The sequence below is a fragment of the Leucopleurus acutus genome (assembly GCF_964270905.1).
Source record: "Leucopleurus acutus genome assembly, chromosome: 10".
Taxonomy (NCBI): Eukaryota; Metazoa; Chordata; class Mammalia; order Artiodactyla; family Delphinidae; genus Leucopleurus; species Leucopleurus acutus.
In genome coordinates this window covers 61,567,101-61,582,216 of record NC_139153.1, presented here as the reverse complement: position 1 = coordinate 61,582,216, position 15,116 = coordinate 61,567,101, and the positions used below count along the sequence as shown (strand labels likewise).

General features: G+C 38.4%; 1 protein-coding gene across 15 annotated transcripts in view; it reads right to left on the bottom strand.

Moving 5' to 3' along the window:
• Positions 1-15,116, bottom strand: part of DST (dystonin) — a 558,750-nt gene that overhangs the window by 183,121 nt on the left and 360,513 nt on the right. For all 15 annotated transcript variants that reach the window (XR_014326489.1, XM_082847286.1, XM_082847281.1 and 12 more), the window contains 3 exons: positions 9,520-9,632; positions 9,318-9,424; positions 2,034-2,153 (listed from right to left, as the gene is read on the bottom strand). Coding sequence is in view for 14 of the 15 variants with exons in the window: in XM_082847286.1 (XP_082703412.1) it covers positions 2,034-2,153; positions 9,318-9,424; positions 9,520-9,632 (340 nt within the window). In the remaining variant the exon portion in view is untranslated. The remainder of the gene's footprint in view (positions 1-2,033; positions 2,154-9,317; positions 9,425-9,519; positions 9,633-15,116) is intronic.

Below are 15,116 nucleotides of genomic sequence, written 5' to 3'. Positions count from 1 at the left end.
TCACCACTTCAAACGCTATTTACTCTGTCGCGTGCCCTCGGTGGCATTCCTTTATAAAACAGACACTCAAGGACGCTGCTGATTCCCAACCAGTCGGTAACCAGGCTGTATGGGATCTGAGGAGGGTGTAATTATGGCTATGGCCCTGATTCAACATAGGCTACCCAGCCATCTGGATAGTGAAAACCACAGCAGTATCTACTATGGCTCTACTGACAATCTCTCATTATCCAAACAAGAAAATACATACTTTAAAAGATCCACTTCCCAAATGCCGTACTTTAGTTTTTAGTTTTTGGAAAAATCATCTGATGCAATTCCCATAAAAAGGGGTGGGGAGCATTCTCCTCTATTTCATGGTCTATCCTTGAAAACAGAATTCTCATCAGATAGATAGGACTAAAATTTTGTTTCAATATCCCATTGGCCAAATGAAGCAGATCTTATAAGTAAACGAGACAGATGCTATTGGTTGCTGCTATTATTATAAAAGTTTGAACCATATAATTAAATTACTATCTAATTTATAGATATTAACTTGGGAATCTCTTAGATATGTTTATTATATTTATTAACAAGGACCTTATAAAAATTATGTTGATAAAGCATCTCCACATTTAATAAGTGTATACTAATTATTTCATCCTAATTCATGCTGCTTTAAGACAAGTCCCTGCAAACATTCAGGCAGACACATTTCTTTGAAGGATTCCATTTAATGTTTTGCTGGCTAATAAAATTATTTGGTATTTCCCCACAATATATTCTTTTCCTGTATCACGTCCTATCCCAGGCAACAGTCAGTAATCTGTGTAGTCACTCGAACTTCTTTAATAATTTAAGAATCTGTATTAATCAGAAGCCAGCAAGAATTTACTCAAATGTCTGGACAAAAGGAATCCATCTGGAAATAAATGGAACTTGAAATCTGAAAATTGGTTTAAACTCAAAATGCACCATTTCAGGATGTCCATAGGTGAATAAGCACGGAATGCCATCACGGGCTACCCACTGTTCACAGTAGACATGCTGATAGAAGGGGGAGGAAAGCTTTCCTGCCAGGAGAGGTTCCAGCCACAGAGGGAGACATCACACAAACAGCTTCAGAGAGAACTTAAACAGCATCACATCGACACACGCCAAGGAACTTTGCGCCAAGGACAAGTTCCCCGTGGCAACATGAATAAAAGCTATTCCACAGATGTTCCGTATAGACGCATGGACACAATTACTAACGTTAACAGGGCCCACCGTGGGTTAGGACCGTTTTTTGCAATGCTAGTCTGATCCAGAAAACAAAGTCTGCAATTCAAGGAATTAGACTTTGTTATTCATATTCGCATTACCCATTTCTTGAAATAAAGTACACTACTTTGCTATGACAAATCCCAATGTACAAAATGAGACAACTTATCTTCAATACGTTTCTATATCTGTACTATCTTTTAATATTTCTATAATGTCTCTGCTCAAAGAGATGGACCCAGGTTCTTAGGTAGTAGTAAATGTTCTACTAAACCAGGAACTCATTTACTCTGGGAGTCAGATATGTATTTTCGAACTCATGGTGAAAGACGGTATGTACCTCTTGCCGTACCACAGGAGCCTCTGAGGCTGTTTTTTAACAGGATGTGACCACAGGCACAGGCCCTGCCACGGTCGCATTGCACAAGCTCCCGCCCCCCCTCGTGCCCCAGCCATCTGCTGTCTCCAGGCATCTCCCAGGCACCAAAAAGAATCTGGCAACGTCACTTCCAGAAACCTTCCCAAATTAAACCTTAAAACTCTCAACAATTCAAACCAAAGGGACTACAAATTTCTTTAAGATGTTGTCACTATTATCTTTTAATTATTAATGTTGACTTCCATTTTCTCTGTACAATAGGAGACGAATAAATAAATAATTTGCCTGATGATTAGTACCTTGCCAAGGGCAATTTTTCTTCAATTTCTGAAATGACAGAACCATTTCAGCATTATTTAAAAGTTTAATAATAAACTCAATCCTACTTAACTTCTATAGGGACACAGACCTTGAGTTCTACAGGATTATTAGGAAATGTTCTCTCGGACATAGTGGTCACATGGTGTCTGATCCACTGGACGAGGTAGTTGACCATATTCTGGTATTCAATCCATTTGACTTCAACATCCTACAACGAGAAGATGGCAGAGAAGGTCTATATCTGCACATTTTAACATTCACGTCTAACACAATCTGGCCAGAGGTCATTCTGTGGATTTGCAGGGCTTTAAGCCTGACGGAGAGGACCAGCTCCATGTTTTCTTCCTTTCCACCCGGTCCCAATCCTTTCCACTTAAACAGCCTTAAAAACACACGATCAACATCTGACCACTAAGACTAGCCTAAGGAGTGCCAGCTCTGATCCAGGGATCTAGGCTGCCTGAAGCACTGTGTTACAAAGGCTTCAGAGGCTGCATTGAAATGTAGCAGAAAAAAAAGAACACTGTGATCAATTTGGGGTGTTTTCCAGGTACTCAAGAAAGGCACTCAAAAGGCTTATAGCCTGCATAAGCCAGGTTAGTTGCCCTCTCTGCCAACCTTTCTAAGTCCACCTTATATCTGAAGGTCAAAGAGCTACGCGATACATAGGAAACCAGACAGGAGCGAAAACTAGAGGAAATGTACATGTGGGATGATTCAAGTACTGTTAGGCAAACTTTTTTTAAAATGGAGGAGACTGGAAAATTGTAAACTGCCTTACTCAATTAAGTATTTGATGACTGCTTATGATGTTCAAAGCATTGTGCTAAGCATTGTAATAAAAATATAATACTTCAAGACATGATCTCTTTTATCAAAGAGTTTCTGTCTAGATGAGGACTCAGAGAGTCATAATATAAACAGTTACGCAAAACGAAAAGCAGCATTTAAGAAGTGTTGAAATAACGGAAACGGGTATGTACATGTGAGGCACTGAGGTAAGAATCAGGTGAGCATAAATGTGCCTCAAAATGATCACTGAAGGTTTCCTGGGAGAGGGAATCCCTGAGCAGTTGTACAATGACCAGTAATTGTTGGTGGCTGGCAGAAGGAGCAGAGAAAAGATGGGGGATGGGGGTCAAGGGAGTCAGGACTCTGAAACAGAAATGCCCCGGACACCACAAACAGTTCACGTGGGGAATGATGTGGGTAAGCAGAACTGATAAAAGGCAGAATTGTGGACGTCAGAACATCTAGACTGGGTTGAACCTTGCAAGCCACATGGAGCCACGGAAGTTTTTCTAGCTCACGTGGCGACAATGTGCAGAGTTCATGGGAAGAGAAAAACAGTGGAGAAAGTAAGCCAAAAGAAAGCTCTCATCCTCATTCTAGTGAAGGGATAAGAGTGAGGAACTGGGTACAGGCAGTGAGAAGACCAAGCAAGGAACGGCCACAATAACATTTTGAAGCAACACTCGACCCTGAGTCACTGGCAGACACTGGAGCAGAGGGGGAGCATGGGACCAAGTCACCTGGGGACCAGCCTTTGTGAGAAAGAACATGAGGAGAGAATGGAAACAAGCCTCAAGCAATAGCACACAGAGGCGAAATAAGAGACCCAAAAGGGGAGCTCCCAAACCTTCTAAGTGAGACAGAATAAAGGAGAAATCTGCAGGAGGAGTGGAGAAGTCAGGGTGAGGGGGGTCCCCCCAAATGCACGTCATGTACAGGGTGTCCTGTCCTCCAGAAATGCACAGCACTTGTCAGCAGGACCAGCACAAAACGCACTGCTGAAATGAACTGCACAGACTTTGGGAAGCAGTGGACTAAATAAAGAGCCCAAAGCTACTCGTCAGAGACTGTGTCCTGCTACGAAGAAGCTCCGTTAATTTGGCAAAATCAAATCGCCCTCCTTCGGGCCTCACCTTTAAATGAGAAACCAACTCAGAGCTACCTTACCTCCTGGGATCACGTAAGTTAAAAAACTTGAAAGTGATTTCAAAAGTGAGATATTCTCTGCATACCTTCTCTGCAGAGAAGGATACCAAGTAGGGCAGCTGTAAAACAGCAGTAAGTTTAAAAAGAAAATCTCTAAATTAAGTGACCTATTAACTCAAATCCTTTAAAAAATATTTGATAATTAAAAACTGTAAATTCATACAACTTGACAGCAAAAAAAATAATCCAATCGAAAAAAGGGAAGAAGACCTAAACAGACATTTCTCCAAAGAAGAAATACAAATGGCCAACAGGCACATGAAAATATGCTCAACCACGCTAATTATTACAGAAATGCAAATCAAACCTACAACGAGGTACCACTTCACACTGGTCAGAATGGCCATCATTAAAAAGTCTACAAATAACAAATGCTGGAGGGGGTATGGAGAAAAGGGAACCCTCCTACACTGTTGGTGGGAATGTAAATTGGTGCAGCCACTATGGAGAACAGTATGGGGGTTCCTCAGAAAACTAAAAATAGAATTACCATAAGATCCAGCAATCGAGCCTCATCTACCAGAGGGCAGACAGCAGAAGCAAGAAGAACTACAATCCTGCTGCCAGTGGAAAGAAAACCACATTCACAGAAAGACAGACAAAATGAAAAGGCAGAGGACTATGTACCAAATGAAGGAACAAGATAAAACCCCAGAAAAACAACTAAATGAAGTGGAGATAGGCAAACTTCCAGAAAAAGAATTCTGAATAATGATAGTGAAGATGATCCAGGACCTCAGAAAAAGAATGGAGGCACAGATCGAGAAGACGCAAGAAATGTTTAACAAAGACCTAGAAGAATTAAAGAACAAACACCTAGAAGAATTAAAAAACAAACAGACATGAACAATACAATAACTGAAATGAAAAATACACTAGAAGGAATCAATAGCAAATAACTGAGGCAGAAGAACGGATAAGTGACCTGGAAGACAGACTGGTGGGATTCACTGCCACGGAACAGAATAAAGAAAAGAGAATGAAAAGAAATGAAGACAGCCTAAGGGACCTCTGGGACAGCATGAAACGCACCAACATTAGCATTATAGGGATCCCAGAAGGAGAAGAGAGAGAGAAAGGACCAGAGAAAATATTTGAAGAGATTATAGTTGAAAATGTCCCTAACATGGGAAATGAAATGGCCATCCAAGTCCAGGAAGCGCAGAGAGTCCCAGGCAGGTTAAACCCAAGGAGAAACATGCCGAGATATGCAGTAATCAAACTGACAAAAATTAAAGACAAAGAAAAATTACTAAAAGCAACAAGGGAAAAATAACAACATACAAGGGAACTCCCACAAGGTTACAGCTGATTTCTCAGCAGAAACTCTACAAGCCAGAAGGGAGTGGCATGATATATTTAAAGTGATGGAAGGGAAGAACCTACAACCAAGATTACTCTACTCACAAGGATCTCATTCAGATTCAATGGAGAAATCAAAAGCTTTACAGACAAGCAAAAGTTAAGAGAATTCAGCACCACCAAACCAGCCCTACAACAAATGTGAAAGGAACTTCTCTAAGTGGGAAACACAAGAGTAGAAAAGGACCTACAAAAACAAACCCAAAACAATTAAGAAAGTGGTAATAGGAACATACATATCGATAATTACCTTAAATGTAAATGGATTAAATGCTTCAACCAAAAGACACAGGCTCGCTGAATGGATACCAAAACAAAATCCAAATATATGCTGTCTACAAGAGACCCACTTCAGACCTAGGGACACATACAGACTGAAAGTGAGGGGATGGAAAAAGATATTCCATGCAAATGGAAATCAAAAGACAGCTGGAGTAGTAATACTCATATCAGATAAAAGAAACTTTAAACAAAGAATGTTAAAAGAGATAAGGAAGGACACTACATAATGATTAAGGGATCAATCCAAGAAGAAAATATAACAATTACAAATATATATGCACCCCCAACATAGGAGAATCTCAATACATAAGGCAAATGCTAACAGCTATAAAAGAGGAAATCAACAGTAACACAGTAGTGGGGGACTTTAACACGTCACTTACACCAATGGACAGATCATCCAGACAGAAAATTAATAAGGAAACACAAGCTTTAAATGACACAATACACCAGATAGATTTAATTGATATTTATAATTCATTCCATCCAAAAACAGCAGATTACGTCTTCTTCTTAAGCGCACACGGAACACTCTCCAGGACAGATCATATCTTGGGTCACAAATCAAGCCTCGGTAAATTTAAGAAAATTGAAATCATAGCAAGCATCTTTTCCAACCACAACACTATGAGATTAGAAATAAATTACAGGGAAAATAACATAAAAAACACAAACACATGGAGGCTAAACAATACGTTACTAAATAACCAAGAGATCACTGAAGAAATCAAAGAGGAAATCAAAAGATACCTAGAGATGAATGACAAAGAAAACATGACGATCCAAAACCTATAGGATGCAGCAAAAGCAGTTCTAAGAGGGAAGTTTATAGCAATACAATCCTACCTCAAGAAACAAGAAAAATCTCAAATAAACAATCTAACCTTACACCTAAAGGAACTAGAGAAAGAAGAACAAACAAAAGCTATAGTGGAAGGAAAGAAATCATAAAGATCAGAGCAGAAATAAATGAAATAGAAACAAAACAAAAACAATAGCAAAGATCAATAAAACGAAAAGCTGGTTCTCTGAGAAGATAAAACTGATAAACCTTTAGGCAGACTCAAGACGGAGAGGACTCAAATCAATAAAATTAGAAATGAAAAAGGAGAAGTTACAACTGACACCGCAGAAGTACAAAGCATCATAAGAGACTACTACAAGCAACTCTGTGCCAATAAAATGGACAACCTGGAAGAAATGGACAAATTCTTAGAAAGGTGTAAACTTCCAAGACTGAACCAAGAAGAAACAGAAAATATGAACAGACCAATCACAAGTAATGAAATTGAATCTGTGATTAAAAATCTTCCAACAAACAAAAAGTCCAGGATCAGATGGCTTCACAGGTGAATTCTATCAAACATTTAGAGAAGAGGTAACACCCATCCTTCTCAAACTCATCCAAAAAATTGCAGAGGAAGGAACACTGCCAAACTCATTCCTTGAGGCCACTGTCCCCCTGATACCAAAAGCAGACAAAAATACTACAAAAAAAAGAAAATTACAGACCAATATCACTGATGAATACAGATGCAAAAATCCTCAACAAAATACTAGCCAACAGAATCCAACAACACATTAAAAGGATCATACACCATGATCAAGTGGGATTTATCCAGGGGATGCAAGGGTTCTTCAATATATGCAAATCAATCAATGTGATACAGCATATTAACAAATTGAAGAATAAAAACCGTATGATCATCTCAGTAGATGCAGACAAAGCTTTTGACAAAATTCAACACCTATTTATGATAAAAACTCTCCATAAAGTGGGCACAGAGGGAACCTACCTCAACATAATAAAGGCCATATATGACAAACCCACAGCAAACATCATTCTCAATGGTGAAAAACTGAAAGCATTTCCTCTAAGATCAGGAACAAGACGAGGATGTCCACTCTCATCACTATTATTCAACATAGTTTTGGAAGTTCTAGCCACACAATCAGAGAAGAAAAATAAAAGGAATCCAAATTGGAAAAAAAGAAGTAAAACTGTCACTGTTTGCAGATGACATGACACTATACATAGATAATCCTAAAGATGCCACCAGAAAACTACTAGAGCTAATCAATGCATTTGGTGAAGTGGCAGGATACAAAATTAATGCACAGAAATCTCTTGCATTCCTATACACTAACAACGAAAGATCAGAAAGAGAAATTAAGGAAACAATCCCATTCACCACTGCAACAAAAAGAATAAAATACCTAGGAATAAACCTACTTAAGGAGGTAAAAGACCTGTACTCAGAAAATTATAAGACACTGGTGAAAGAAATCAAAGATGACACAAATAGTTGAAGAGATATATCATGTTCTTGGATTGGAAGAATCAATATTGTGAAAATGACGATACTACCCAAAGCAATCTACAGATTCAGTGCAATCCCTATCAAATTACCAATGGCATTTTTTACAGAACTAGAACAAAAAAATCTTAAAATTTGTATGGAGACACAAAAGACCCTGAATAGCCAAAGCAACCTTGAGGGAAAAAAAGGGAGCTGGCGGAATCAGGCTCCCTGACTTCAGACTATACTACAAAGCTACAGTAATCAAGACAATATGGTATTGGCTCAAAAACAGAAATATACATCAATGGAACAGGATAGAAAGCCCAGAGATAAACCCACACACCTATGGTCACCTAATCTATGACAAAGGAGGCAAGGATATACAATGGAGAAAAGGCAGTCTCTTTAATAAGTGGTGCTGCGAAAACTGGACAACTACATGTAAAAGACTGAAATTAGAACACTCCCTAATACCATACACAAAAATAAACTTAAAGTGGATTAAAGACCTAAATGTAAGACTGAACACTATAAAACTCTCAGAAGAAAACACAGGAAGAATGCTCTTTGACATAAATCACAGCAAGACCTTTTTTGACGCATTTCCTAGAGTAATGGAAATGAAAACAAACAAAAAAAAACCAAACAAACAAATGGGACCTAATGAAACTTAAAAGCTTTTGCACAGCAAAGGAAACTACATATATATATATATATATATATATATATATATAAACCAGGAATCCCATGCCTGGGCGTATAGCCAGACAAAACTCTAATTCAAAAAGATACATGCACCCCAATGTTCATAGCAGCACTATTTACAATAGCCAAGACATGGAAACAATCTAAATGTTCATTGACAGATGAATGGATAAAGAAGATGTGACACGTATACATACAATGGAATATTACTCAGCTGTAAGAAAGAATGAAATAATGCCATTTGCAGCAATGTGGATGGACCTAGAGATTGTCATACTGAGTGAAGTAAGTCAGAAAGAGAAAGACAAATACCATATGATATCACTTATATGTGCTATCTAAAATATGACACAAATGAACTTATCTATGAAACAGAAACAGAATCACAGACATAGAGAGCAGACTTGTGGTTGCCAAAGGAGGGGGGTTTGGGAAGGCGTGGAGTGGGAGGTTGAAGTCAGCAGAACTATATTCAATATCCTATGATAAACCATAATGGAAAGTAACATAAAAGAATGTGTGTGTGTGTGTGTGTGTGTGTGTGTGTGTGTGTGTGTGTGTATAACTGAATCACTTTGTTGTACAGCAGAAATTAACACAACATTGTAAATCGACTATATTTCAATTTTAAAAAGTCATATTTAAAAAACTGTAAAAAGCACTGTCAGAGAATTCAGTCAGTTCTGAGTCAGCAGCTTCAGAATGGAAAAATCAATACTCACGTTTGCACCAATGCCTTCACCACCTTCAGGGACTTTGGGAAATGCGTCATAGAGAGATGATACATAAGTTATTACTGATTTTTCATCAGGTGAGGAGACATCAACATCTAAAAGCAGCAACATGAATTATTTCAAAATGCTGATCAATTACTTTGTATCAGACTTTCCAGCCCGTGGACATCTGGTCAAAATAATCACTCACCTTCAGGATCCAGAAGTCTTATAACACCGATTTTTTCTGCTACATAGAAAGCGTGCTCTAAATTTGCAAGGTTGCTTTGAACAGCAACAGTATTCATGTCTATCAGGTCCGGCCTAGGAAAAAAGGCACCATATTAATGGTGTTTTTCACTTGCCAATTCAACATGAAATTTACATGTGTACCTATTGACATAACAACTCCTGCAAATATTATTACGAAGCCTGTGTTGAAATACAGAGTTTTTCATCAAGTCTTTACCAGTCTGTGAACTAAAAACGTCCCCTGCCATATCAGTAAACGAAGGATGTTGCAGCCTTGAAGCCATCACATTACAGCCACCCCGACCTTGAGTCCTAAGGGAACTCAGGAAGGAAACAGGATGCCCGCCATCAAACTATTAGACATTGCAGTCACCCCTGATGATGCACCCTGAGAAGACTCAGAATGAGAAAAGCAGGATACTGGCCCCAGACTGCTGAGGTGCATATCAAAGGAATGATTTCAGTAAGCTCAGACTCTTGCATCTTCCCATAGAAAAGCGCTAAATTCCTTAACTTGAGATGTCTGCTTTTCTTTAATTAACAGTAATCATTTGATGTTCCAACTCCCTGGTCTTTGTTGCTCCCCACTTGCTGGCTCCCCACTTGCCTCTTCAGAGCAGTCCCTCAGAGCTATCTGAGATGCTGTGTCCCGGGATTAAGTCCTCAGTTTTGTCCACCAAATAAAACACAACTCTCAACTTTTAGGTTGTACATTTTTCAGTCGACACTCGCTTCTCTCAGAAACTTTTGTGTGCCAAAAGCAAATGTAGGAAAATATAACAATTTTAATGTATAAACTTTCAGCAAAGTCTACAAATTCCTCATGATCAGAATATATTGGGTTGGCCAAAAAGTTCCTTCACGTTTTAAGTAAAAGTAAAAGACACATTTTTTCATTTTCAGCAAGGACTTTATTGAACAACGTATTCACCGTTTTGTTCCACTACCTTCTGCCATTTTTCAGGCAACTTCATAATTCCATCTTCCCAAAACTTTTTATCTTTTTGAGCAAAGAACTGTTCCAGGTGCCTTTTACAGTCTTCCAGGGAAATGACATTTTTTCCATTTAAGAGAATTTTGTAAAGACTGAAATAAATGGAAATCCGAAGATGCAATATCTGGGGAATACGGTGGATGAATCAGAACTTCCCAGCCAAGCTGTAACAATTTTTGCCAGGTCACCAAAGAAACATGCAGTCCTGTGTTATCCTAATGGAAGATTATGCATTTTCTGTTGACTAATTCTGGACACTTTTTGTCGAGTGCTGCTTTCAGTTGGTCTAATTGGGAGCAGCACTTGTTGGAATTAATCGTTTGGTTTGTCCGGAAGGAGCTCATAATAAAGGACTCCCTTCCAATCCCACCATATACACAACATCACCTTCTTTGCATGAAGACCGGCCTTTGGTGGGGTTGGTGGTGGTTCATTTCTCTTCCGTTCCATATCATTGTACAGTATCCACTTTTCATCACCCATCACAATTTGTTTTAAAAACGGAACATTTTCATTTTGTTTAAGTACAGAATCGCATGCGGAAATACAGTCAAGAAAGTTTTTTTCACTTAACTTATGTGGAACCCAAACATCCAAGCTATTAACATAACCAAGCTGGTGCAAATAATTTTCAATGCTTGATTTGGATATTTTGAGTATGTTGGCTATCTACCGCGTGGTATAAGGTTGATTGTTCTCAATTAATGTCTCGATTTGATCACTATCAACTTCAACTGGTCTACCCGACCACGGAGCACTGTCCAGTGAGAAATCTCCAGCATGAAACTTCACAAACCACTTTTGACACATTCGATCAGTCACAGCACCTTCTCCACACACTACACAAATCTTTTGTTGCGTTTCAGTTGCGTTTTTACCTTTCTTGAAATAATAAAGCATAATATGCCAAAAATGTTGCTTTTTTTCTTCCATCTTCAATATTAAAATGGCTACACAAAAATTCACCAATTTTGACAAGTTTCTTTTTTTTAAATGCACGCTGATATGATAGCTGTCACAATACAAGCTAACAAAATTGCTTCGAATGAAGTTAAAGACAACTAAGCACTATTAGAGGCATCTTAATGCAAAAAAGCAACAAACCTTTTGGCCTACTCAATATATGAATATGTGTCGCATTCAATCTGTTTAAACTCCACTACCTCAAAAGCACCCATCTAATCCAACTTCTTCTCATCCTGGGAGCAGAGATCAAGCCCCACCTCCTCTGTGGTGCCTTCACTCATCTTTCCAGCCCTCATTTCTTTCCCCTCTGTTCCCTGAACTCTTTATAGTCTTGGGCCTGTGTCAGTTAATTTGGCACCTGGAATAATCACATACTTCTTTGTCCTCTAAATTCACTGTTCAATGTGCAGGCACATCTTGTTTCTCCTTACTGGTCAACTCTAAGACTGCAAGAACCATGCGGTTTTAATGAACCTCTGTATTTTATCCTTCTGCTGAGATAAAGAGTGGCGTATACATTGTAGACACTTAATAAATATCTACCAATAAATTGGTAAGTAGGTTGGTTAGTAAATTGAACCATAAATGAAAGACTAAAATAAGCATTAGCTTATATCTTCACGAGCACACATTACACACATACACACCCCAGATTTCACCTCTTTCTAATTTGTGAGACTTCCATGATGCTCTAAACCACAGGGATAATTGAGGCTGGCTCTATCTACACATAAGACAAGAAAAGACTTCCTGAATACTCCTTGAATACAAAGTGACAAAACACAGTAGCTGGAAACTTAACTCAAGGCTAGAAGCCAGTCAAGAAACTTTCCTCTCAAAACCAAAGCATTAAAAAAATGCAGAAACAAATGTGAAAACAGTAAAGTCTTCAAAAAGAGTGGCACCCACCTCTAAAATCTCTAAGAACCTGTTTCTCAACATCTAAGGAAAGGCTCTCTTTCCAACCTCCAAGGGCAATCTGCTTTTCTCAAAATAACCCTTTGAGGGTCTGCAGAAAGAGTGGGAGGGCTCAGAGGTAGTATGGGAGGATGAAACACAATTATTCTGAATACTATGAGAAGACTGTTTACATGAGGAAAATGTATCATTTATCTTAGGGAGGGAAACAGAAATCTGTACTCTTATTTTTATCTGATGAGAAAGCAGACCTCCAAAGAAATCTACTCACAGTTTTATAGCCCTTTGAAGTGTTTATAACCTTGATTTTTTTTTTTTTTTTTTTTTTTTTTTGTGGCGTTGGGTCTTCATTGCTGCACGTGGGCTTTCTCTAGTTGTGGCGAGCTGGGGCTACTCTTCATTGTGGTGCGTGGGCTTCTCACTGCAGTGATTTCTCTTGTTGCGGAGCATGGGCTCTAGGCACACAGGCTTCAGTAGTTGTGGTGCATGGGCTCAGCAGTTGCGGCTCGCGGGCTCTGGAGCACAGGCTCAGTAATTGTGGCGCATGGGCTTAGTTGCTCCGCGGCATGTGGGATCTTTCAGAACCAGGGATCGAACCTGTGTCCCCTGCATTGGCAGGCAGATTCTTAACCACCACACCACCAGGGAAGTCGAGAAGTGTTCATAACCTTGAAATGTAACTACCTACCTACCTATTTCCCAGGAATTATTTGGAAATTCTTTAATTCTTTTCACATTACCACCAATATGATCACTGAAAAGGGAACCCACATTGATTACACGAACTATGAATCTACTGACAACAACATAGGTAAATGACATACCTAAAAATAACATTTTTTATTCACACAGAAGTATTTTGAAGAATCTTCCAACTTCAAGATTACTAAACAGGTGTGGATGATAGTCTAGACAAAAACAAACCTCTGAAGTTCAAAAAATTGTTTTGCGTCCACAAAGTTCTGACATTTTAAAGAAATAAAAAACCAACGTTTCTGAGTTTGCCAAATCTCCCGACAAGAAAGGGCACGTTACCATGCAAAGCCTGCCATTAGCAAAGAAAGTAAACACTGAGTAATCCCCGAGAATGAATAAAGTCATTGAAGAATATAGTTCTCCACTGAGAGAACAAAACATAAAACCTCCTTCAGAATGACATAGTTGTTTCAGCACAAAAGCAGCTGTGTAATGCATCAATCTGGGGTAAGTCACCTCTTTTTTCATGATATTTAACCCTTTAATGGCACAAAAGCTGCAATGGTTTTCCTCCACTGAAAGACTGCAGTAGACAAATCTTAATGAAGGAAAATGCTTTTTTAAAACTACTGCAAAAAAGTAGCAGCCTCCAAGTTGTCATAATTCTACCCTCCCCTGGGGTCTCGTTTCAGTCTCCCATCCTGCTTTTCCTCAGTTGTTTGGAGCTTCCAGAAGTCACATGTGCTGTGACCTACCTTTCTTTCTCCTTCATCACCTCACTGGGATCATATAACCCTTAAAAACTTCAACTATTTTCCACCTACAGAAGATTTTTATTTTCATTCTAAAGGTTCCATTTCACTGTAACATCTCCCTTTTGGGGCACTTTCACAGGAAATTTTATTCCCATCTGAGGTTTGACTAAGCAAAGGCTGTGAGCAGTGAAGTTCCTGTATTAGTTTAGATAGTTGAGTGTTAACTAGTGTAATTTCCCTGTTCACTGAAGACCACTGAAAATCGTATAATGTAATCCTCTGCCACTAAAATAATATATACTAGTCTTTTTATGGAAAAAAAGCCATTGTGACTCTTACTTGTATTATTATTCTATGATACTGTAACTTTTCTCAATGACTCGATCATCATGGATAGCAGTTTTTAAAACATATTTATATCCCATCTTTTTCCCATTAAATGAGTAAAAACAACTTACAAAGAAATAAAAACAAGAGATGGTCACATACATTTTAAATTAGAAATATAAAACCAAGATAAGGCCATAAGATGAAGTTGAAAGAAAGGCCAAAAATTGCAAACCACTTCTACGCATGCTTAGTGTCTTTGATTTATTCCCAAAAATACAGGACAAAAAGGTATCAAATGAAACAGTAACTGTCATAATGCAAAATAATTTTGGATAAAAGTAATGCTTATCTTGCATACAACACCCATTTTAAAAGTGCATTCTCCCTGGACAAAATAAGATATATATACACCCACAAGCATATATACATATATATGTATGGTATTTATGTATATAGAGGCATTTGGAGAGAGAGAGAGGTGTGTGTGTGTGTGTGTGTGTGTGTGTGTGTATAAAATATAAAGATATCATCACCCACATTGATAGCCAAACTAATGGAACATTAAAATTCTATAAGAGATTTTTTGGTATAGACACCCCAAGTAACTTTGCAGTCCTCAAACACTTTACTAACATATTAGCTCACATAAGTATTAGATATGATTCTGAGAGAAAATCTGACTTAGTGTCACAAATGGCTGAAGATTAGGCTTCCATATTTTATCACGTCCAACACCAATGAGCCCAACTACAAGGAGCATGAAGCAAAGTCAAAATACCTGGAAAGAAAGTCCTTAGAAATTGCCATCGGAACATACCAGAGAGGGCACTGATAAAAGTTAGCTAAGAAAAGAATACAGTAGCGCAGACACAAGATTACCAAATCCTGAACCAAAAA